Consider the following 25,051-nt stretch of genomic DNA (forward strand, 5'->3'; position numbering starts at 1 on the left):
TATGAGTGCATATGTCAACAAAAAGATAGGCACAAGTATCTCCAAGTAGTTGCATGAATAATACTTCCAAACTTGGAAACAACCTAATTATTATCTAACAGAAGATTAGATAAATTAATTGTGGTGTATTCATATAATGGAATACTATGCGACAATAGAGAAGGGTGATGGTTATACAAATGCATATATATGTAAATTATTATCAAGCGGTACATTTAAGATGAGTGCACTGTATTGCATACATCTTATACTTTGATTTAAAAAAATGGAAAGAAATACAGAGTATATCCAAAGGGTGTTAGAATAGTAATGATAATTTATCAAACACCTAATATGAGTCAGATGTTTTTTTTTTAACTTTTTTTTATTGTGAAATATAACATATATACAAAAAAAAAGCAGTAAATTTCAAAGTATATTGTAACAGTAGTTATAGAACAGATTTCAGAATTTGGTATGGGTTCCAAACTCTTTTAGGGTTTTCCTTCAACCTACTCCAAGACACTGGAGACCAAAATAAATATCAATATAATGATTCAGCAGTTACTCATTTGTTAAACATTACCTCTTCTGTATAACTCCATTGCCACCTTTGATCTTTCTCCCGGTCTTTAGGGGTATTTGGGGTATGTTCATTCTAACTTTTTCATGTTGGAAAGAGCTGTTGATAATATGGGGTAGGGGGATGGAACTAGCTGATGTTCTGGAGAGGCTGGGCCCCCTGGAGCCAGGTGTTTTATAGAGATTATTTTACTTAATCTGTCCAAACCGCAAGGTATTATTCTCACTTTATAGATGAGAAAACTGAGATTTAGGGAAGTCCAATAGCTTATCTGGGTCCCAGCTGGTGAGTGTAGAAACCAGGACATGAATGCTATGTCCTGGGGTCTTGCTATATGCTGTGGGGGCTTCAGAGTGATTCCAGGTAGAGTGTCAAGGTTTTCTACATTGCCTGCCACTTTCCCTAAGCACTAGGGCTCTAGATACTGTTCTTGGAGAGCTTCATCAAGTATCCTGATATTCCAGGAACCCCAATACTTCTTGCCATGGTTAAAAAAAAAAAAAAAATGGAATGGGAAATCCAGCCTCTTTACACACCCTCTCCATGAAGTTGTTCCAATGGGGAAAAGAACCAAGGCTTCCAACCCAACCCCTTCTCTCTGTGTTGTAAATTCTCTGAGAACATAAGGTGGGCAGGTGATAACCGTCAATATGGAGAGCCAAGTTTGAATTCCAGCTCTGCTGCTCTTAAACCGGGGGCTCTTGGGAAGTCCTTTAACTTCTCAAAGCCTGTGTTTCCTTGTCTGTAAAAGGGAACAGTGGTACTTCCCTTACAGTTAGGTGGTGAGGGTTCAATGAGGTCCTACATGAGTGCTGGTCTCCGTGGAAGTGCTTGATAAATGGTCAGAAGTGTAGAAAAGTCAGTGTTCACTTCATTGATGCCCAACCCCCTTCCCTGCCTCTTAAATGGATTTAGCGCCATTCCCTCCTAAACAATTCAGCTCAAAAAATGTTGAATTGAAAACAATGCTATGCTAATAATTTCTCCACTATGTGTGAACATCCTGAATAAATGTAGCTGAATCTCAGTGCTTTAGGAAGGGGGGAGGATGAGTCATTTTGAACTAGAATGGAGAGAAGGTTTTATTTGGGGTGGAACTTCAAAACTGGGTAAGATTTAGTCACAGAGAGAACTAGGTTATAGGGTGGGTGTTCCAGGTGAGGGATGGAGTTGCCTAGAGAGCAAAGGTGGAGTTTGGGAATGGAAAATAGGCCGTTTGAGTCGGAGTCTAAGATTTATGTAAGAACTAGTGGAAGATAAAGTTGGAAAGGAAGACTGGCTGCAGATGAGGTCCAGCTAAGGAAGCGGGAACTTTTTCTTTTGGAAAAGAAGTCACTGAATGTTCTCAAATGTGGCAGGTACGTGACGAGACCCTTATGGGGTCTTATGGGAGATGAAAGAAATCAGGCTAAGGAGGCCAATGTGGAGGGAAATGTGCAAGTTTAGGGGGAGAAAAGTTGGATGTGACTCAACAAATGGAGAGGAAGGGATAGGTGGGAGGCTGGAGATGGGGAAGGAAGGTGAAAACCTCCTGAAGTCTCAATGCTGATTGCTTGGGTTTATGTTGCAGGAAGAGGGAAGTGAAAAGAGAAAGGCAGTTTGGAGCTGATAATGACAGAGATTTCTTAAGGACTAAGACTGGAGATGGTGGATTTTTTCTCTTCTTGGTTCCTCTCCTTCTTCAGTCTGCTGTTTGGATGTTCTCAAGAGCACACTGTCCTCTCCTGGTCTTAGACTTGAGAACACGCAAAGGACAGACACCGGCTTTCTAGAAGCTTCCTTTCCACCCTTGTGGCATAAAAACCACACAGAGGGAGGCATGTCCAGACTGAAACAAACCTAACAGCAGAAGAGTTTCCAAATCTACCCCTCCCAAAGACAAGAATGTGTTTAGATAGTCTACCAGAGGTGTGGGGGCGGGGAAGCTCTTCTCCAGCTTGTGCAAACCTAATGGTCTTCTGACTTTATGGAGGGAAGCAAATATGTTTTCAATAAAAGTCCCTTTGTTATTGTTGTCTTACAGGGCTGTAGCAATGGCCAGGAAGAAAACCACCCCCTCTGAAGGGTGTTTTTGTTGCTATTCTTTGGCGCATTGTCCTAAAATGGGAAATAACGTGTTGCTGTGCCAAAGGAAACAAACACCTGCAGTTAAAGGCATACCTTCCACGAGGTGGCTTTTCAGAACACTTACCATTATAGTCCTGGCCGGTCTGATTTGCAATTCGGTGCTTTTCTTCATTTCCAAGGGGACTGGGCGTGGGCTTGTTTGTAATTGAAATGGACTTTGGTAACTCTGGGTTTCAGGGGTTTTTCCTTCACTCCTTCATCCAATAAACATTTATGGAGCATCTATTCTGCACCAGCCCTGGTAGTTTTTTTTTTTCACTCTATTCTCTTCCTTGGGAAACTTGTTCTTCATTTTTTTCAATTTTCAAGGTCAGTACACAGCTGCTGCTTCCAAATGGCTGAGAAGCTAGAAGGAATCTCAGCATGTTCTCTTTTTCCCTTGTCCCCCTCCTTTCCTCCTTCTCTCCCTTCCTCCCTTTCCCCTCTCTTCCTCCCTTCCTCCCTCTCTCCCTTCCTTCTTTCTTTCCTCCCTTTCTTCCTCTTTTGTTTTCATCATTTGTCTGAAAAACCAAAAATGGGATTTTTTAACATGTCAATCAATACATTTCATGGTCCCATGGATTTTCAAAGTTTGCAGTCACTGGGGGTCTGGTCTGAAATTCTTAGGGTGTCAGACATTAAAAGAAAATCTTTTGGTTATCTGGTTAACGTTTAGCACTTATCAACACTGATATATTTGCAAAAAAACTCAGGTCTTGAAATGTGAATTAATATGCTTAGGATGGATTTGTGATGTAAAAAAAAATAATAATAATTACGTTTCATCAACAGATCTCTTCCTTATCTAGAAACTGGAAAGAAACAGGGAGCAACGAGACATGGTGAAATTTTAAACTTTCTGGAGGGTTTTGACTTTGATGAGAACTTCCTGCCCACGAAGCTCATTCATTTCTCAAATGGCTTGTCCAGGACGTGATGTTGGTGGAGAGGTGTCTCTCAGCTTGCTGGACACTGATGCAGTCCCAACTGGAAGAAGTGGGATGGAATCAAATGGGCCTCTAGCTATAATCTACTTAATTTGCTGTCTTACTTCCCACGTTGGTTTCAACTTTCTCCAGAAGAGGCTCAAAAGTAGGATCCTGCTATGATTGAGTTCATGATGTGGATTCGCATTTGAGTCTCTTCTTTTTCTTACCTGAATTCTCTAATTTTTCTACCATGAGTGGCAAGATAACAAAATTGTGGATCTTGCCTTCATGGGGACTCAGGTTCTAGAAAAGGAGACAGAGGTAAGTAAATGCAGTTGTGATGGAAATGTAGAGGTGAAGAGATGCCCAGCTCCGTCCATGCCTCTTAGTTGGATTTAGCACCATCCCCTCCTAAATAATTCAACCCACAGTTGAACAAAAATGTTATGCTAATAATTTCTCCACTATGTGTGCCCATTGTAACCAAGAAATCAGCTTTTAAGGGATAATTTTGATTACTGAATCGTTATGTATATATACCTTTTTGCTTTCTGGTATACTGGAGTAGACAGAGGGAAACTCCTGAAATCTCTAAATTGTAACCGAGCTGCCTTGATCTCTGACAATGATTGTACAGACCTTATCTTCTACCCCTGTGACTGTAAAAACCTTGTGACTAACCTTCATTTGTACCTAGTTATCCAGTTTTTCAACTTTAGAGCCTTGTAATCACTAAAGACAGCCCCTGATGTTTATTAATGAAGCATCTTGGGTTAGCCCAGAACTAACCCACCCTGAGTCCAAAGTTATCTTGATAACCAAGATTGGATCTAACAAAAGTGGGCCCATCTGACATGTGCAGTAGATTAGACTTTCACCAACAAGTCATCTGTACCTCAGTCCGCCATTTTCCTACATATGTTCTATGACTAAGCATGTCATCAATCTGTGCATGCTCAATAATCAGATCACCTCTCATTCCATCATCTGGGGCTACTGCACTCATTATCCTAAACCCTGCCCTCTTTTTCTCTAATAAAGCTATCAGACTCACTGCAGCTTGGGGAGACAGATTTTGGTCCGCTAGATCATTTGCTTTCCTACTACGCCCCTAGTAATCAACTCTTTCTTTCTCTGCAACCCCAGGGTCTCAGGAATTGGCTATCAAGCGTGGGCAAACGAATCCACAAGTCTGAGATTAAGAGTTTCATGCTCCAAGGTCTTTGTCTGATCACAACATCCTGAATAAATATAGCGGTGGGTTTGGTGAGGGGTGAGGGGAGGCAAGACCAAAATTTTAGAGACCAATTAGGAGGCAGGAGAATGTCACCCCTCCCTGCCCCCTCCATCCTCCCCCAATATCCACATCTCAATCCCTGGAAATTGTGACTATGTTAGGTTACATGGCAAAGGGAAATTAAATTTGCAGGTGGAATGAGGATTGATAATCGTTCGACTCTGAGATGGTCCTTATAAGAGGAAAAGGGAGGCAAAAGAGGAAGTTGGAGTCAGAGAGAGATTTGAAGATGCTGTGCTGTCGGTTTTAAAGATAGAGGAAGGGATCATGAGCCAAGAAATGCAAGGTGGCTTCTAGAAACCAAAAAAAGTCAAATGGATTTTCCCATAGGGCCTCTAGTGGGAGCACAGCCAACTGACACGATACCTTGACTTTAGCCCAGTGAAACCTTTTGGACTTAATCAATGTGTGCTGCTTTAAGACATTAAATTTGTAATAATCTGTTGCAGCAGCCGTAGAAAATGAATACCGAGGCTATTTGCAATAATCCAGGCCATAGATGGTGAAGACTTGGTATTGGCCAATAAGGGTAGAGAGAAGGGGACACATTCAAGGTAAATGGATTTAGCAGCTGCTTGCAATTCTTTCGAAGACCAGGAGATGCTTGTATCCCTTGGTCCTTTCGCCTGCCGTCCGGCCCCCTCGCTGCTCCACTCACCAGAACCTTCCTTGGAGCCCCCGATCCTGCCCATTGCCTGAAAATCTCCATCCTGTCCTAGGGCCCAAGGAGCATCTACACAAGAGGGCCAGCAATTCCTGGCATTCCCAGAAGGAATCCCAAAGGGAGCTTCCAACACTATAGAAGCTTGCAATTACCCCAAGTGATTGGATGCTACAGGTATGGAATTTCAGATAGCCACTTTGGGGTGAAGGCTGCATCTACATGCATTGCTGAGTCAAGGGGGAACAGATCTGAGTTCCACCCCCACCCCCAGCTGATCCATTCAGAAACTGGTGGCTGTAGTTTTTTTTTTTTTTTGCATGTACTATAGTTTCATCATTTTAGCTTGCTCATGGAACTATGCTGGGTGACAGATGACACATCTTCACATTTTCCCTGTTCTGCTGTAAAGCACTGGGGAGGAATTACACATCCCCTAATTACACGGTTCAGAATGCATTGTCTGCACGTCCATCATCATCAATCAAGGTTTTCTTTATCATCTGAAGCCGTTTTGAGCAGCAGTCACCCTAAGGTGAATTACTACCCACAGAATCACCTGGAATTCACAAATAGCCCGCCTTGCATCACCAGTAGCTATAAACTAGACATAATTTTATCTGCATCATCTTGATAAAGTTGATGAAAGCTAGGTTCGCTTCCTCTTCCTGCCTCATGAGTCATTTAAGATTTTTCTGCCAGGCAAACCTCGGCCCTCTCATGTGCACAGGGCGTAAAACTGCATTTTTCTTACGGATCAGTTTATTCAGGCGATACACTGAACTACAAGTAAGGGCCAGCACTTGGATTTTGCAACGCGATGATGCTGGAATTTAACACAAATACTGCATGCAACCCAGAAAACCTCTTCGCAAAGGTTGAAGAGAAAGAAAATCAATTTTATTATTGAATAAATACTAAAGCAGAATGTGATAACACGTCATCTGCTAAAGAGATTGCAAAGACAGAAAGAAAGCTTCACACTTTTTTAATGTAGCTAAGCGATACAATCCATGACATACATGGTCTCACGGTATCTCTGTGATTGGAGGTAGGTTTGCAATTTAGAGCCCCCTGAAACCATGCTCATCTCCTCCCCTGAAACTTGATGATTTCACTTCAGAGAAATGGCTATCACCCTTGAGGAAACATTCTTGAGCTGTGAAATTGGCGAGGCGCTTTTATAAATCTTTTACAAAAAGATCACATCCACTTCAAAGAGACAGCTAATGAACTTACCATGGAAAGTTTTCTGAAGTAAATGCTGAAAGAGAAAGGGTCAAGGAGGAATTCTCTTTTCCTTTCTGCACGGGGTGGGGGCGGGGGGATGGATTCTTTTCTTTTCTGTTTGTTTTGATTTGTATTTATCCTTAGGATGGCAATGTTTGCTAACAACTTTGGCCTTTTGAAGTAAGTGTTCCTTCTGTTGTAGGTTGCATATGTGCGTGTGTGTGTATGTGTGTGTCCCCAGACACTTTTTAAAGAAAAGCGTCGCCCATATTTACCATTTACTTACCAATGTGATCAAGAAATGTGGTCCTTGCGTGATTGTGAAAACCTTGTGTCTGATGCTTCCTTTATCTACCTTCGGGATAGATGAGTAAAACATGCAGATTAAAAATAAATAAATAATAGGGGGAACAAATGTTAACATAAATTTAGTAGATTGAAATGCTAGTGATCAAAGAAAGAGGGGGGTAAGGGGTATGGTATGTATGAATTTTTTTCTGTTGTCTTTTTATTCCTTTTTCTGATTTGATGAAAATGTCCTAAGAAATGATCATGATGATGAATATACAATTATGTGATGAAAAAAAGAATGTTCGTATTGTATGTTGATTGGTTTTATTAATAAAAATTTAAAAAAACAACAAAAAAATGGTCTTTCTTTCTCCTGGGCTCTACAGATATATGAATGCTGAAACTAGTACAGTGCTAAAAATACACTTCTTGTTTTGAATCTTTTTCCTCCTTCTGTTGAGATACATTTTAAGCTTCACCACCCTTTCAGTTTGTACTTAACATCCCTCAAAAGCGGAAAGCTTATATGTACACAGGTGGCCTCCCTGTGTTTTGTGTTTGGCATATTCAGAGTGAAAATGGCTGATTATATAATTTATATTTCTATAATTCAGGGGTGGACAAATGTTTTCTGTAAAGGACCAGACAGCAAATATTTTAAATTTTGTGAGCCTGTACATGCATTCTCTAACACTTCTCCTCCTCTTCCGTTTAGTATTTTTTTAAAATCTCCTAAAAATGTAAAGACCATTTCAATTTGAGATACATTAAAAAATGGCCACGCAACGTGGGACAGAAATCCTGGAATGAGCTGAGACTCAGCATCAAGGGATTGAGAAAACCTTCTCGACCAAAAGGGGGAGGAGAGAAATGAGACAAAATAAAGTGTCAATGGCTGAGAGATTCCAGAGTGGAGAGGTTATCCTGGAGGTTATTCTTATGCATTAAATAAATATCACCTTATTATTTAAGATGTAATGGAGAGGCTGGAGGGAACTACTTGAAAATGTGGAGCTGTGTTCCAGTAGCCATGTTTCTTGAAGATGATTGTGTAATGGTATAGCTTTCACAATGTGACTGTGTGATTGTGAAAACCTTGTGTCTGATGCTCCTTTTATGTACCTTATCAACAGATGAGTAAAACATACGGAATAAAAATAACTAATAGAGGGAACAAATGTTAAAATAAATTTAGATTGAAATGATAGTGACCAATGAAAGGGAGGGGTAAGGGGTATGGTATGTATGAATCTTTTTCTGTTGTCTTTTTATTTCTTTTTCTGAATTGATGCAAATGTTCTAGGAAATGATCATGATGATGAATATGCAACGATGTGATGATATTGTGATTTACTGATTACGTATGTAGAACGGAATGATCATAAGTTAAGAATGTTTGTGTTTGTTTGTTGTTATATATTTTTTAAAAATTAAAAAATTAATTAAAAAAAGGCCACAACCCGGATCTGACAACAATAGTTCAGGAACTCCTGCTTTCATACATGGCTGTCCATCGCGAGTGCCCACACGCAGACAGAGAAGTACCCAATGACCGTTCCTTCATTTCTCTAATTTCCTTCTGCTCTCTCTCAACAAGCCACACCCAGATACATGTGCTTCCTATGGTTGTGATCAGCTTATCTTGTGATCTGCTTTAAAAAAACCTGATGCACACTGCAGCGTGTTGACACAGGCTGCATTCTTGGGGAGCATGAGGCTGAGACGTGGTGCAATACAATTGCGCTTCCTTTTTAAATTCCCCCCCCCTTAATAAGCACGCTTTTTCAGTCATGTAACAGCCTGGGCTGCCGGCTCACTCTGCTCCATGCAGTCATTTTGAGATGCAGATTCCTTTCAAGGTACATCTTACCGCCATTCTTCCCCAACTCTCTGCGATGAGGGACCCATCTTTGATAGTTGTCAATTCATTACTGACCAAAATTTCTGTAAGCAAATCATAAAAATGAATCACTGGGAAAATGACAGGGGAGGAAAAAAAAGCTAAAGACATACAAAACACAAGCCCCAAATATTAAATTATTTTAACATTGCTTTTCTGAGTTGCCGTAAAATTTACCAAATACACCGTCTCAGGTTCTGAACATGTCATTACGGACCGGTGTTGGAAATCCTTCGAGTGACACTGGCCCAAAGCACATGCCTGAAACAGGGTCATCTCCATGTCCAGATGTCCAGGTGACAGGCCTTAGGCACCCAGAGAGCGGAGGAGACCCCACTCTGCCCCGTGATCATTTAAAATCAGGGGTGCAAGGGTAGGTCAGTGGTAGAATTCTTACCTGTCACACGGGAGACCTGGGTTTGGTTCCTGGTCCTTGCACTTCCCAAAGAAACAAACGAAGCAAGCAAACAAAGAAGGAAAAACAAACAAACAAAAACTCAACAAATGGTGCTGCAATAACAGATACTCACATGGAAAAAGAATGAAATGTGACCCAGCCATAGAGCATAAAAAAAAATTTTCAATAGGTTTATTGAGGTTTAATTTACATTAAATAAAATCTACCTTTAGAGGTTTCATTGTGTGAGTATTGGCAAAAATATAGTACCGTAAGATCCAGAATACCTCCATCAATTTTTTTGTGTTTTTTATTGTGACATACAACGTATATACAAAAAAAAAAAGCAGCAAATTTCAAAGTACATTGTAACAAGAAGTTATAGAACAGATTTCAGAGTTTGTTATGGATTAAAGTTCCACAATTTTAGTTTTTTCCTTCTAGCTGCTCCAAGACACTGGAGACTAAAAGAAATAACAATGTAACGATTCAGCAGTCATACTCATTTGTTAAATCCTATCTTCTCTGTTATACTCCTCCTTGTCCTTTGATACTTCTCCCACTCTGTAGGGGTATTTGGGCTATGCCCATTCTAATTTTTTTCAGGTTGGAAGGGGCTGTCGATAACATGGGGTAGGGGGATGGAACTAGCTGATGTCCTTGGAGAGGCTGGGCCCTCTGCATTTCAGGACTTATCTAACTTAACAACCCATCTAGAGGTTGTAGGTTTCTAGAAAGTAAATTTTAGTGAGTGAAACTTGTGTAGAAGTTCAGATAAAGCCCTAGGTGTTCTTCAGGGTTGGACTGTCCTTCCTTTCAATCTCAGATACCTGTGCTTTACTTGCCGCCCTTGGTAAATATTTCCCTGGGAAATATTTCATTAAATTTCTGAAACTTCTTGCCCTAGGCCCTTATCCCTTTGGACAACTCAAGCGGTTGGTTCACCAGAGGCCAAGGTATGTGAGTTAATGATGAGCTGGATGCAGGTGAACCCCCGCCCAATCCCCACCCCCATCAAGGCCCCACCCCTGGCAAAGAATTTCTCTGGGAATTGCCAACCCCCCCTTGCCCTGCCCGGGAATTTTTACAATCAGAGTCCCTCCTTTGTGGCAGACAATGAAAAGCTGGGTGTCACCCTTTACTGTGGCTTTCCTGGACTTTTCTCATTATTATCACTTAGTTGATTGCTCAACAGGTTCTGGAGATTCAGGCATTCCTTTGCAGACACCACTTCTTCTGGACTCTGGAATCAGCTTACCTGGGCACTTCCCGGCTGTGTGCAACTGATATTTTCTGAGCTTCAGTTTCTTGATCTGCCCCATGGGGTCCCCAAGTGGTTAACTCAGGGCTGGGGGAGGAAGAAATGCCAGAGAGTAAGCCACCAATAAAGGTTATTAGTTCGTGGTGCAGCTTCCAGGAGGAGGCCAAAGGTCAGCGCTAGCCAGGTCTGAACCGCAGGCTCTCAACTCATCTGGGACTGGAATCATTGCTAAATCCGGAAGGGCCGCAGATGCAGCTCGCCGCGAAGGCGTTTGTGCCACGGCCCCTGCTTTTCTTCAGCATTCTGATTTTTAAAAGATTAAAAAAAAAAATCAACTTAAAAAAATCATTGCGATGATAAAATATCACCCGAAGGGAGCTGCATTTTAGCAGCTGTAGCCGAGAGTGGCCGGGCCCTGGGCTCCGCAGCGCCTGGGTCGCTGCTGCCCCCTAGTGGCCGTGAGTGGCGAAGGCGCGATCCACCCGCCCCAGCCTTGCTTCTTTCCACTCCTGCCTCCTCTCTGCACGGCCTCCCCACTTTTTTTTTTAATTTGATATTGACCGAGAAAATCAAAATAAAATGCAATATGTTTTGAATGTGGGGATGGTTTATGGTTTTGGTATTCGTTGCTATTTAACAATATTATTTAATAATCAATCTGGAAGTGTAGTCAATAGAAATGCAGAATACTGGTTAAACTGCATTGATTTGCAAAATGTTGCTATCATTCTTTTTGGATTATAAATGTCTTTTTTTTAGTCGATATGGAAACCTTCATACATCCTGGGGGCATGATATTCTGAGAGCATGCAAACATCCTTCGATGTAGATATGCTTATTAATGCACAGTAACTGATGACTGGAATTTTTGTATATTTCTTGCTTCTACATTCACAATCTGCATTAGTTTGATCTTTAAGGAATTTACAGACCACTAAGCAGGCAGCAGTATCAGCAATGTGTGCAAGATAAGAATAACCTCCAGCGTAACCTCTCGACTCTGTTTGGAATCTCCCAGCCATTGACACTTTATTTTATTTTATTTTTTTGCATGGGCAGGCACCAGGAATCGAACCCAGATCCTCTGGCATGGCAGGCAAGCATTCTTGCCTGCTGAGCCACCGTGGCCCACCCCATTGATGCTTTATTTTGTCTCATTTCACTCTTCCCCCTTTTGGTCGAGAAGGTTTTCTTAATTCCTTGATGCAAAAGAGGTTTTCTGGGGGTAGCTCTTAGGCATAATTTTAAGTAGGCTTAGTCTACCCTTTGCAGGAATACGTTTCACAGGGACAAACCCCAGAATCGAGGGCTTGACGGGCCCCCAATTTTATTTTGCATTTGGGGCCTGGGCCAACTTCCATGGACAGGAGGTGCTTTTGGGTTTTGATATGAACACAGGGCTCATCTTTCTGATGAGTTCTGTTCTTTGGGCATATTGCCCTTGGGCAATTATTGTTGGGTTGGTTAACCAACCAACAAATAAATTCTAAGCAGCTGATGCTGTGCGGAGCCGAGCACAAAGACCCCGGAGTGCCAAGGGACTTGGTTTGTTTCATGAACAAAGCACAGGCAGGGAAGCGGGTGAAAGAGCAGAATGAGCGATGAGGGAGGGCTGGAGATGTGAAGCAGGGATGGCTTACTTTCTGGATTTTGAATTTGTGATAAGAGTGCTGGGAAACTTTGAAGGGTTTTAAGTGTGAGGCAGGTGGAAAGGGATTTGCATTTAAAAAATTTCCTTTGGCTGCTGTGTGGAGAATGGTTTGTAAGGGGGCTAGAGTGTGAGCTGGGGGACCAGCTGAGAGGTGTTTGTGCAGGTGAAAGATGGGTAGTAGTGGACAAGGATGACCCTTGTGGACATGGAGAGAAGCGGATGATTCCAGAGATGCTTTGGAGGTAGGCTTGTGTGATCGGATGGAATGGGTGCAGGAGAGGGAAGGGTCAAGGGTAAGCTAAAGGGAATTTCCAAAGCAATGGTGTTGACGGAGGTGGAACTTGCCGAGATCGGGAAGACCGTGAGGGAAGTGGACTGGGAGGGTGGTCAAAACAAGTAGAGTTTGAAAGGTTGAGTAGATGTAGGATATGAAGGGGTCTGGGCTCTTTTGCTGGCAAGCCCAGAAAACTGGAGAAAAGGAGCTTTAGATGTTCTGAGTTTTCTCCTGGATTCCAAGGGCAGGGCTCAGCCAAGGGTTGGGAGAGGCTTTGATCTTGGACAAAGTCCCAGTTGTGCTCAAAGATCTTGTTCTCTGTTTCTCTGTTTTATTCTTTCTTCTTACTGCACCCTCTGCCTGGAACGCTCCCCTAATGGCTGGTTCTTCCTTATCCATCCAGTTTCTGCTCAGATCCTAAGAAAGGCCCTTTCTGACCCCTTTGAGCTAAAATTGGCCTGTCCAAGCAACTCTTGCTCACGTCGCCCCATTTATTTCTTTTAAGGCTCTTATCACAGTTCTGTCTACCTGTCTGTCTGTCTATTCTCTTTTTCTGATGGAGCGGTGATTCTTCTCCTCTACATGCCAGTTCTATGAGAGCAGGGGCTGCTGTTTCATTCACTCTGATCTACTTGGGGTATAGTGAGGCTCTGGCAGGACCTATTCATTGGATTATTTGATCTATTCCCAGGTCCGTCAGAGTGCCCAGCACCAGGAGAAAGCTAGAAAGTGCCCAGTGAGTACCCGGAGATGAATTTCATGCCTGAAGACTCCTTTGCTGCAAGAGAAAAGGGGAACCTGAGTTTTGTTTTGCATGAAATGCCATTGAGCAGGGACTCGGGGGACTGGGGTGAGTCAGAAAGGGATGTCAGGGCCATGGCTGGTATGTCCACCAGTGGGTATCGGTGACCAGGGCCACTGACCTCACAGCCAGGCTGGCCCAGCCATGACAACCTCCCAGGGCACCTCTACTGAGCAAAGATGCCCTTCAAACAAGACTGCACGAACCGACAGCTTTAAATGTATGCCTCTGGAATTTAAGCCCGGACATATGACGGTGCAGGAAGGGTGGCCAGTAAATCCTAGAAAATGCACAAACACAGGGTTTTTGTGATGGGGACCTCGTGCCTCAAATTCACCCCCAGACACCCTGGGTCTGTAAAGAGGGTACCACATCAGTCTCATCTTCTAGAGTTTGTTTCCCTCATCCCCACATTTCCTTTGGGAATGGATTTCCTTAATAGGCAGAGAGTATCGTCCTGTGCTCTATGGGACACAGGGCCACCCAACCCCAAAATAGGTCCTTACTGCCCTGTGCAAATGTCTGAACTAGTCATCTTTTAGCTTTGGGAGAAAGGAACTCTTCGAAAAGTTCCATCTTTGCTCGCAGGCGTGTTACTTGGGTGGGTTAGCCAACTCAGGTGTCTCCTCTTCCACCCAGAGGGCGGGAGAAACAGAATTGAAAGAAATGGAACCGTTAATGTCATCACTAAATGAGTGGGGATGGGTGGGTCAGTCTGGGAGTGGCCTAAGGTTAGCGGTTCTCCCCTCCACAAACCGCCCCCCACCCCAACGAGGCCACCTTTGAGCAGGGCCTTGGCTGCATTTCCAGGTTCCCTCTCTGTCCATGGAAGGGTTTGTATGTTGGAGGATGCTTTTGCTCCCTGTGGCTATTCTGACCTCAAGGTCTGGGCTTCCTCCCCTCCATCTTTCTCTTGGCTTTGTTTATTCTTACCCCAGCAAAGGCAGACGCCCCCTCCTCCCGCCCCCCATTCTAGCAGGGAAATGAAAAACAGGGAGGCTGTGATGCTTGTTCTTTATCGAGGTGAGCAAGGCTGCTGGCCTGGGCTGGTGGGGCTTAGGTGACAGAGGGTGGGAGCTTTGCATTCAGTTGGTGATCTTTGACTTCTAAATCAGATGGGCATAGGTTGTCAGACTTAGTACACTGTGGGCTTTTTATTATTTTTTCCTAAAAAAAAAAAGAAAAAAGAAATCAGTGAACAAACCTCAAAGTTAGAGAGACATGACAATAAACAGAATCTTGAAAGTGGAGAAAGAGGCGAGGTAAAGTTGGAAAGAGCTCTGCTTGTAAGAGATGTGATTATTTTGCGAAAGCCTCTTTCCGAAAGCAAGGAGGTAGCCTTCTTGACCAAAAGGGGGAAGAGAGAAATGAGACACAATAAAGTGTCAGTGGCTGAGAGATCTCGAGCAGAGTCAAGAGGTTATCCTGGAGGCTATTCTTATGTATTGTATAGATATCCCTTTTTAGTTGATGGTGTACTGGTGTGGCTGGAGGGAAGTACCTGAAACTGTACAGCTGTGTTTCAGTAGCTTTGTTTCTTGAAGATGACTGTCTAATGATAGAACTTTTGTAATGTGACTGTGTGATTGTGAAAACCTCGTGTCTGATGCTCCTTTTATCCAGGGTATGGACAGACGAATAAAAAAATAAGATAATAAAAAAAATAGATAATAGGGGGGAAATAAAGAGTAAAAAATTGAATAGAATGAAATACTAGGGGTCAATGAGAGGAAGAGGTAAGAGGTATGGGATGTATGCATTTTCCTTGTTATTTCTTTTTCTGTAGTGATACAAATGTTCTAAAAATACACCATGGTGATGTATACACGGCTATGTGATGATATTGTGAGCCAATGATTGTATAATCTGGATTCACTGTATGTGTATGAAGATTTATCAAAAAATCTTTATCTATGCCTATATCTATATCTATTTATAAAGCAAAGGGGAAATGGCTGTGAGATAGCTGGGTCTGGCCTCTGGGGCCATCTGTGCCATGACTCTCCTCTCTCCACTCTGGGTTAGAAAAGTTTGCAGAAAATAGGATGATGCAGCTGAGGGACTCAGGGTTATGCACGTCTAAGGGGAGAAGCAAAGAAAGCTGGTTACCGAGAGCTTCATGATGCTGGTTTTGGTCTCCTGGGGGAGAATGTCTATCAGCTTCTTCATTTTGACCCCAGCGTCTTTCATATCTGGCTCAGGCTTGAAAGGTTGAATTGCGGATTCATAATCGGAAAGCGTGCCCATGAAGATGGTTGTAAGGACATGGAGAAAGCTTTCACACACCATCGCTGCAGCTGGGGCCCAGAAAAAGAGAAAAAATATGTATCCAGACCATCTTCCAAACTGGCCAGCCCCCTGGCTGGACATGCCCATGATGCCAATGCCCAGGCTGGGCGGCGGGGCCAGCAGCCCTTTTGCCCATGGAACAGAATGTCAGCTCTGCCTCTGGTGCCGCTCCTGGCAGTTGACTCTCCTGGTGCTCTGTGAATGCTTTCTGGGTTATGGCCAGCTTTTTCTGGCTTCCTTGGACTTCCTGGGTGGGGGTGGGGCAAGGTGCCATTTGGCCTTTCTGCTCGAATTCTAGGCAGGGTATTGCCCAACAGAAGCTGCTGTTCTGAGTTGGGAGCACCTGGAGAGGCAGCAGCCTTGGGGACTTACTTCCCACTAGAACATGCCTCTTACCGATGGTGAGTGATGGTCTGAGCCACATGTCACTGTGGGCTCGTGGCAAAGCCAGGCTCTGGCAGGAAGAAACACTTGTACCAGCCAAGCATGAGCCCCCACAGTCAGGCAAGCTTCTTTGGGCTCTTCCTTGTCCTATTGTGCTCCCTGTAGTGCTCCCTGGAGTGTGCTCCCTTCTCAAATCTCTGCTTCCAGGAGCTTGGGGGAGAGTCACACTCCCCACCCCCTGCATGCCCCCATCCCTCCACAGAGGCGCAGATGCCCAGTACCTGCGTTCTCTGCCTTATACTCAAATTCAGCTCCTCTCCTGGACTCCAGGCCCCTACCCCAAGTGGCGACTCTGAGTCACATGCTCTCCAGAACTTAGATTCCTGCTTTGTACCTTGCTATATCATCAGGCAGGTTAATTTACCTTTCTGTAGCTCAGTTTTCTCCTCTGTGAAATGGGAGTAATATACCATCTTCAGAGGATTGTTGTAAGAATGAAGAGATAGTAAGTGAAAGAGGGACACGTTGCAAATGCTGAGTAAATGCTAGAGATATTGCTGCTATTTTACCATATGCACACAAACGAATATACAAAAGCCTCCCAGACCCACCCCGAACATAGTTCAGTACCATCTCACAGAGCCACCCACTTTTACACCCAGCACTGCGGTCTTCTAATTAACATGCATTGCAGCCCAAAACGGTATTATTTCCCTGGAGAAACAAACTTCTCTACAAGATGGCTGCTTCTTGCTTTTGGTTTTATAACCTCCCAAGGTCATAAAGTTTGTCATCGTCATGGGTAGCATGAAACTTTCAAAGCGAATTAAATGGAATTCGTTTATTAAAAAAAGCAAACGAAACGATAGCATCTTCAGATTGGGGTGGAAGAAGCTGATGCAGAGTTAAAAAACCAGTCAGGTCACCCAATTCCCAAAGAAGGGGGGACTTGGAGAGAAACGTGAGAAAGCCACCCTTCCCTCCCTCCTTTCCTTTCTTCCCTCCCTCCCTTCCTTTGGTTCTTCCATTCCTTTCCACCTTAGTGACAGCAGCAACTGCTCAGAGGCTCCTACTTCTTTTTGCAGAGAACCAAATGTTTAGAAAACTCTCTTTTGGGCTGGCCGTTTCCTAGAGGGTAGACCTCTTTCTGGTTCATTCTTCTCTGCCCAAAGAGAAAAATGCCTTGGGGTGGGTTTCATCTGGGGACATGAGGCTCTGCAGCTCCTTTTCCTGGTCCGTTTGCCTGTCCGAGGCGGGAGGAGACCCCAAACCTGGAGGCTGCACGGAGAGCTCTTGGCATCTTGGGGTTTGTCCAAGTCTGGGCTTTGAGCTGCTCATAATTCCTATTCCGTTGGTTATCAGACCCTCTCATCTAGATGGGCTCTCCAGCATCCCTCCCTTCAGTCTGCTCCGTTCCCTGGAATTGTTAGGTTCTTGGTTATGGACAATGGGACCCTTTTTGGGTTTCCTGACAGCCTCAGAGCTCCCTCCAAGCCCTCAAGATGGGCTCTGAGCTTCCTGGCTCAGAGTCAGTACCCCAGACTCTCCCCCAGCCACAGAGGGGACTCGAGCAGTTTACCCTTGTCCTGAGCAGAACTGGGGGGCCGTGACAAGCCCTGAGGCCAGTCCTGGACTAAAGAGACTCTGGGGGGCTCACCTGGGGTGCAGCTGAAGGCCAGAGTGACCAAAGCAAGAGCAGCAAGGAACTTCATGGTGGGTGGGAGGCTGGGGGAGGCTCTCGCTTGTCTCTGGGCCGGTGGGCTTGGGTGAGACCTGCCCGTGGCAGAGCCTTCTTATATGCTCCAGGGAGTGCCTGGTGGGGGGAGGCCAGGGCACTGCACTGTTTACTTGGGCATCAGCCCGGTGGAAAAAGTAAATATCTTATTTTCTCAACTCAGTTTCTGTCCCCATTGAAACGGAGCTCTCAGACAATGGGTCACTTTTGGGGTAGGGAGTCCAGAGTCCTGCATGGAGACTGGGCCGCCCACCTCACTCTCTGGCCCTGAGCGCTGGGGGTGGGGTGGGGAGGGGGCAATTCAGGAACAAGGTAAACAATTGTGGGCTGGTCAACCGGGGGAAACCGAGGCCCAAGGCCCTTCAGCAAGTGGCTGGGACGGGACTAGAACTCAGGTCTCCTGACATCCCGCTGGCTCCTTCCACTGCTCCCCTCCAAGGACGGCAGCTGGGCAACATCGTCCAGAGGTCCACTGTGTCCAGACCTGGGGGAGACCCTGTACTGAAGTGTGTTCATAGATAAAGGGTTTTCCTAGGACACCTATCAGAACCAGAACCGGATCCAGGCTGGACGAGGCCCTGCACCAGGCTGGGTCTGCTTCCACCCCAGAACTGCCCTTCTGGTGGCCAAATTCATAGGCACCTTCAGTCCTTATCTTGCTCGACCTTTTAAATGGCTTTTGACCTGCTTGACCGGTTCCTTTTCTCCTTTGTGTTCTCCCATGTCTCAGTTCTTTCCTGTTTCCCCCCTCCCTCTCCATTCTCTCTTGTTCTCTTTTGATGTTTATCCTTTATTGACCCAGTTAAGTGTTGGTGGTTCCCAGGCTTTGTTCTCAGCCTCCCCTCAAGTCCCCACGCCCTGTGGTCGCTACCTCCCTTCTCTGATGCCAATACCTCCTGGCATCTGGCCTGGTCTTTCCAAAACCACCTCCTAATTGTCTCCCCCCCTCCCCATTTCCTAGCTTGACCCCTCAGCCATCCTCTGAAATGCCATCAGAATAATCTTTCTAAAAGACACCGATCATGCCATTCTCCTCGAAACCCTTTTATAGCTTTCTTTTGCCAACAGGTCAAAATTCAAATGTGGTCTACAAGGTTCTTGCCCGTGGACATTTGCCTCCCATTTGAGCCTCATTCCCTCCACTGCCCTGTTTGATTTAACCCCGTCTTACTAGTTGTAGGTTCCAGAATATTTCTAGATTCTTTTTTTCCATGCATATTTCTACCTTTGCACAAACTGAGCCTGATGCCGGAATATACACATCTTCCCTTGTGTACGTCCTCCAAATCCTATTAGTATTTCAGAACTCAGCCAGACGTCATTCATTCATTCAATAAGTGTTGAGTCACCGGCTATGCACCAGGCATGTGCCGGGAGTTGGGAGTCGTGGGGACGTGGAGAGGCGCTGCCCAAGAGCTCACTGTGTAGCTGCGGGCAGTGTGGTCAGCAGAGCCTTCAGCTGTTGGTTGCTTCCAAGTCTTTTTCAGCTTCAGAGGAATGCCTGGCCGAAGGTCACGGCTTTCCCAAAGTTGCCTGCATCTGGGGACCCAGCAGGGATCGGCTTTCAAACCTGGGCACTTTGGCACCACATGGGACAACTCCAACAGGCAGTTCTCACTCTGGAGCTCTCTGCTAGGGTGTGGCTGGGGTTATTTATTTATTTATTTATTTTGTATGGGCAGGCACTGGGAATCGAACCCGGGTCTCTGGCATGGCAGGCGAAAACTCTGCCTGCTGAGCCACCATGGCCCACACTATTTATTTATATTTTAAAAAATATTTTCATTGACAAATCTTCACACACATACTATCTATACGTGGTGCATAATCAGTGGCTCACAATCTCATCACATAATTGTGTTTTCATCACCAGGACCATTTTTTTAGAGCATTTGCATCATTCCAGGAAAAGAAATAAAAAGAAAAAAGAAAAAATTCATATATACCATACACTTTACCTTGCCCTCTCATTGATCACTAGTATTTCCATCTCCCCAATTTATTTTACCCCCTAGCCCCTCTATTATTTATTTATTTTTTAACTTTTTGAACTGTATAATATAACATATATACAAAGCAAAGAAAGAAGCAATAATTTTCAAAGCACTCTTCAACAAGTAGGTACAGGACAGATCCTGGAGTTTGTCATGATTTTTCCTTCTAGCTGCTCCAGAACATAGGAGGCTAGAAGGAATAAATATTTTTTTTATCATCTCAATCGACTTTTTTTTTTTTTTGCAAAAAATAGCATATATACAAAAGAGCAATAAATTTCAAAGCATAGCACAACAATTAGTTTTAGAACAGATTTCAGAGTTTGGTATGGGTTACAATTCCACAATTTTAGGTTTTTACTTCTAGCTGCTCTAAGATGCTGGAGACTAAAAGAAATATCGACATAATGATTCAGCAATTATACTTGTTTCTTAAACCCTACCTTCTATGTATAACTCTACCATCACATTTGCTCTTTCTATCCCATTCTTTAGGGGTATTTGGGCTATGGCCATTCTAACTTTTTCATGTTGGAAGGGGCTGTTGATAATATGGGGTAGGGAGATGATCTAGCTGATGTTCTGGAGAGGCTGGGCACTCTAGGTTTCAGGACTTATCTGGTCCAGGGTCCCTATCCAAATATGTATATATATATATATATATATATTTTAAATGTGGGCAGGCACCAGGAATTGAACCCGGGTCTCCTGCATGGCAGGTGAGAGCTCTGCCACGGAGCCACTGTGGCCCGCCTTTTAAAATTTTTTTCTTTTTTTTCCCTATCCATGTATATTTTTACTCATCTGTCCATACCCTCGACAAAAGGAGCATCAGACACAACGTTTTCATAACCCCACAGGCACATTGTAAAAGCTCTATCATTCTACAGTCATCTTCAAGAATCAAGGGTACCAGAACCCAGCTCAACAGTTTCAGATGCCTCCTTCCAGGGAGGCTGGGGTTTTGCCCGGCCGTTATCATAGCTTCCACCCCTTCCCCTTGGCAGGCGTTGAACTCTAAGGGCGGTCTTGCACTCCAAACTCCATCTCAGCATCTGCTTCACGAGACCCCAACCCACAATGTGGTTTCAGCAATGAAAGAGTGCCTTGTGGCGCTCCTCTCTGGTGGGGGCAAAGATGGGTGGACATTTAAGCAAATGAAATAATTACAGATGGTGACATTCCTAGGGAGGAATTAAGCATGATGCTAGGATAAGGAAAGAAAAAAAGGTGTGAGGCTTCTTAGATGGGGAAATCAGGGCAGCCCTCTGTGAGGAGGTGACAATTCTTAGAACTGCAGGTTGGGAGGGCTCTGGTCAGAGGGGGCAGCCAGCACCAAGGGCCTAAGTTGGGAAGGACCCCTGTGTGTCGCGGGAGCCCATGGGGGCCCTGTGCCTGTGTACCAGCTGTACAGGGCCAACAGGGCAAGAGCACACAGGTCTCAGGCTTTAAGCTCAGTCACCGGAAGCTTTTTAATCAGGGAGTGATGTGATCCGATTGTCCTTTTCTTAAAAAAAAAAAAAAATTATTTTAGTAGCATATATGCAACCTAAATTTTCCCATTTTAATGACTTTCAGGGATACAATTCATTGATGTTAATTACATTTCCAGGGTTGTGCTGCCATCGCTGCCATCCATTAAGATTGCCCTTTGGGGAAGAAGGAAAGAATCCACACCCCTCCCCCACACCCCCATCCCCCACCCCCACCTCCCCTGCCTGTTTAGATTTGGCATAACCAGTCTGTACCCTGTGTTCTGATCTACCCCAGTCCTATCCAGATGAGATTCATCACATCTCTAGTCGAAGTCTGATCCGTTTTTTCAACGTTTTCAGCAGTTCCTGTATGGAGTAATGCAGGCTCTCAGAGCTCCAGAGTTCAAATCCTGAGTCTCAGGAGTCACATAAATACCCGGAGTTTCTGGGAACGACCAGGTTATAAACAAATGGCCCTCAGGAGAAGGACTGGTGGTGAGTGAGTGAGTGTGTGTGTTGGGGGTGGGGTGGGTGGGGTGGGGGACAGCTGAGCAGCTGTTGCCGATGTCCCCCCGAGAGGCGGTGGCATCTGGACCAGGTGACAGGCAGGGGAATCAGGGCAGCTAAGAGAGGCGATGCTGGACAGGCTGTATGCTGGACTGAACGAGGCAGCCAAGGGACAGGGAAAAGCCAACTGTGCCCCCTGGCTGTCTGGCTGGGGTCCGATAGAGGAATAGGGTTGGGCCCGGAAAATCGAGAGTGAAGCCTTCTCCGACCGGCTGGTTCCCCTCAGTGGCCTCACTCCCTACCTGCCTCCACAGGCCCCTCCACTGTCTTGCATTTTAACGTTGCCATTTGTGGTGCCCTCCTGCGCCATTTGTGGTGCGCCTTTGCTTGGGCCGGTCCCCCCAACCCCACCCCCACCCCCACCCTGTGTGGCAGAGGCCAAGCTATGTAATGGTTGCTAACCAGGAACCTGTGGAATGCGCCAATGCATGCGCGTTTGCGTCACACAGGGGAGATCCTCTCACCTGATAAAGGGATGATCTCCAAGAGAGACTACCAAGGGAAAAAAGCAAGGTATGGAGTGGAGTAAAATGAGCAAAAAGAGAGAGAAAGAAAAAAAAAGAACAAATTACTGCTGCTTGCAACATGGAAGACTGTCATAAATAAATTAATAATAAAAAAAAAGCGGAAGGAAACTCCATGTGGGTTTGCTTATAAATGCATAAAATATGTCTGGTTATGGATGGCCCTGGTTGTTTCCAGAAAGGAAACCCATTTGGAGGAGCCACCGAGAGAGGTAAGACTTTCTTTCTTTTTTTAATGTTTCTATGGACAAATCATACACATATAGTCTATACGTGGTGTACAATCAATGGCTCACAATATCATCACGTAGTTGTGTATTCATCACCATGATCATTTTTAGAACAGTTGCAGAATTTCTACAGAAAAAGAAATGAAAAAAAGAAAAACCTCGTACATACCCTAATAACCCTTACCCCTCCTTCTCATTGACCACTAGTATTTCCATCGACCCCATTTACTTTACTCCTTATCCCCCCTATTATTTATTTATTATTTATCCTTTTTTTTTTTTGCTCATCTGTCCATAGCCTGCATAAAAGGAGCATCAGACACAAGGTTTTCACAATCCCATCGTCATATTGTAAAAGCTATACCATTATACAATTGTCTTAAAGAATCAAGGCTATTGGAATACAGCTCTACAGTTTCAGGTACTTCCCTCCAGCAGCTCCAATATACCATAAACTAAAAAGGAATATCTATATAATGTGTAAGTATAACCTCCGGGATAACCTCTCGACTGTGAGATCTCTCAGCCACTGACACTTCATTCTGTCTCATTTCTCTCTTCCCTCTTTTGGTCAAGAAAGCTTTCTCAATCCCTTGATGCCAGGTCCAGGCTCAACCTGGGAATTCTGTCCCACGTTGCCAGAGAGATTGACACCCTTGCGAGTCATGTCCCACATAGGGGGGAGGGCGATGAGTTTACCTGAGTTGGTAAGGTAACTTAGGTCTCTAAACCGGTTAGCTTAGAGAGAGAGACCACATCTCAGCAATACAGTAGGTTCTCTGGGGATGACTCTTAGGCCTAATTTTAAGTAGACTTAGCCTGTCCTTTACAGGAATAAGTTTCATAGGGGCAAACTCCAAGATTGAGGGCTCTGCCTATTGAATTGGTTGTCCCCACTGCTTGTGAGAATATCAGAAATTCCCCAGATGGGGAGATTGAATATTTCCTTCTTTCTCTCCAGTCCCCCAAGGGGACTTTACAAATACTTTATTCGCTGCCCAAATTAAGGTATGAGATGAGGCAGACTTCTTCTTTTTTTAATTTTTTTAATTCATTTTAAAAAAATGACAAGAAAGAAACACAAACATTCTTAACATATAATCATTCCATTCTACATATATAATCCGTAATTCACAGTATCATCACATAGTTGCATATTCATCATCACGATCATTTCTTAGAATATTTGCATCAATTCAGAAAAAGAAATAGACAACAGAAAAAAATTCATACATACCATACCCCTTACCCCTCCCTTTCATTGATCACTAGCATTTCAATCTAAGTTTATTTTAACACTTGTGCCCCCTATTATTTATTTTTATTCCATATGTTTTACTCATCTGTTGATAAGGTAGATAAAAGGAGCATCAGACACAGGGTTTTCACAATCACACAGCCACATTGTGAAAGCTGTATCATTATTCAATCATCCTCAAGAAACGTGGCTACTGGAACACAGCTCTACATTTTCAAGCAGTTCCCTCCAGACTCTCCATCACATCTTGACTAACAAGGTGATATCTACTTAACGCGTAAGAATAACCTCCAGGATAACCTCTCAACTCTGTTTGGAATCTCTCAGCCATTGACACTGTATTTTGTCTCATTTCACTCTTCCCCTTTTTGGTCGAGAAGGTTTTCTCAATCCCTTGATGCTGAGTCTCAACTCATTCTAGGATTTCTGTCCTATGTTGCCAGGAATGTCCACACCCTTGGGAGTCATGTCCCACGTAGACAGGGGGAGGGTGGTGAGTTTGCTTGTTGTGTTGGCTGGAGAGAGAGTGAGGCAGACTTTTGACAGTAGACACTTTGGCGCCCTTTGAATTGGGAGCTGAATAAACATATTACCAATTCAAAATGATATTTTAAACAGAGAGAACAGGTTCTAGAATGACTGCCTGGGTTGGATCCCAGAGCCTCTGCTTTTTAACTGTATCATCTTGGGCAAAATTCTTCACCGCTCTCTCTGCCTCACTTTCCTTGTCTGTTATAATAAATAATAAAAATATTATCTACCGCACGTGGCTGATAAAGTTCACACAAATCACTGTAAACAGTGCCTGGACATCAGGGACTATTGTACTTGCACGTCCCCAAGTTGAAGGTGCAAGAACCTGGTCTTTCAATTTTAAGTTCCCTTGTTCAAGTCTGCACATGTGTGTGTACTGCGGGGGAACAGAGAACTCTGAGTGAGCAGTGCCCACTTTCAGCCTAGTCCTGACCATCCAAATGCGTTTTCCTTTGTTCCTGAACTTCTCTGCTGTGTCCACCAAATACGCGGTGAACTCAGCAGACCCCCTCTTTCCTGATGTACAGGAGTTGGTTGATAAGGTTACTGAAAGAACATTCTGGTACTTCCAAAGTCCACTGTAGGTAAGCCAGGGAAAGTGGCTTAGACTTCGCAGCAGGATTTTAATTCTATCCCCATCCTTGTGTCCTAGAGTGAGAGTGTCTCCATGTGTGACGTGACCACTTGCTGACACAGCCCC

General features: G+C 44.2%; 1 protein-coding gene and 1 long non-coding RNA gene across 3 annotated transcripts; both read right to left on the minus strand.

Annotated features, from left to right (window-relative positions):
* Positions 1-14,395: 14,395 nt before the first annotated feature.
* SCGB1A1 (secretoglobin family 1A member 1) lies at positions 14,396-17,801 on the minus strand. Its single transcript, XM_077114982.1, has 3 exons — positions 17,692-17,801; positions 15,471-15,658; positions 14,396-14,528 (listed from the first exon to the last, which is right to left on the minus strand). Exons 1-3 carry the CDS (start codon positions 17,744-17,746, stop codon positions 14,418-14,420), a joined length of 354 nt encoding a protein of 117 aa, XP_076971097.1. The 5' UTR covers positions 17,747-17,801; the 3' UTR covers positions 14,396-14,417.
* A 3,421-nt stretch (positions 17,802-21,222) lies between these two features.
* Positions 21,223-22,155, minus strand: LOC143645871 (uncharacterized). 2 transcript variants are annotated; one of them, XR_013157200.1, is made up of 3 exons: positions 22,048-22,155; positions 21,512-21,604; positions 21,223-21,270 (listed from the first exon to the last, which is right to left on the minus strand). It is a non-coding gene; the product is annotated as an uncharacterized LOC143645871 (long non-coding RNA). The 2 variants fall into 2 exon arrangements; XR_013157199.1 differs by lacking the exon at positions 21,223-21,270 and adding an exon at positions 21,308-21,412.
* Positions 22,156-25,051: the final 2,896 nt, after the last annotated feature.

Source organism: Tamandua tetradactyla, chromosome 9 (genome assembly GCF_023851605.1).
Source record: "Tamandua tetradactyla isolate mTamTet1 chromosome 9, mTamTet1.pri, whole genome shotgun sequence".
Lineage (NCBI taxonomy): Eukaryota > Metazoa > Chordata > Mammalia > Pilosa > Myrmecophagidae > Tamandua > Tamandua tetradactyla.

Excerpts from the sequence above, each read along its gene's own strand:
- SCGB1A1 (XM_077114982.1), bottom strand. The coding sequence starts at position 17,746 with ATGAAGTTCCTTGCTGCTCTTGCTTTGGTCACTCTGGCCTTCAGCTGC. Across the intron at positions 15,659-17,691 it reads GGCCTTCAGCTGCACCCCAG|CTGCAGCGATGGTGTGTGAA; the intron begins GTGAGCCCCCCA and ends TCTGGGCCCCAG. Across the intron at positions 14,529-15,470 it reads CCAGCATCATGAAGCTCTCG|GAAAAAATAATAAAAAGCCC; the intron begins GTAACCAGCTTT and ends TTTTTTTTTTAG.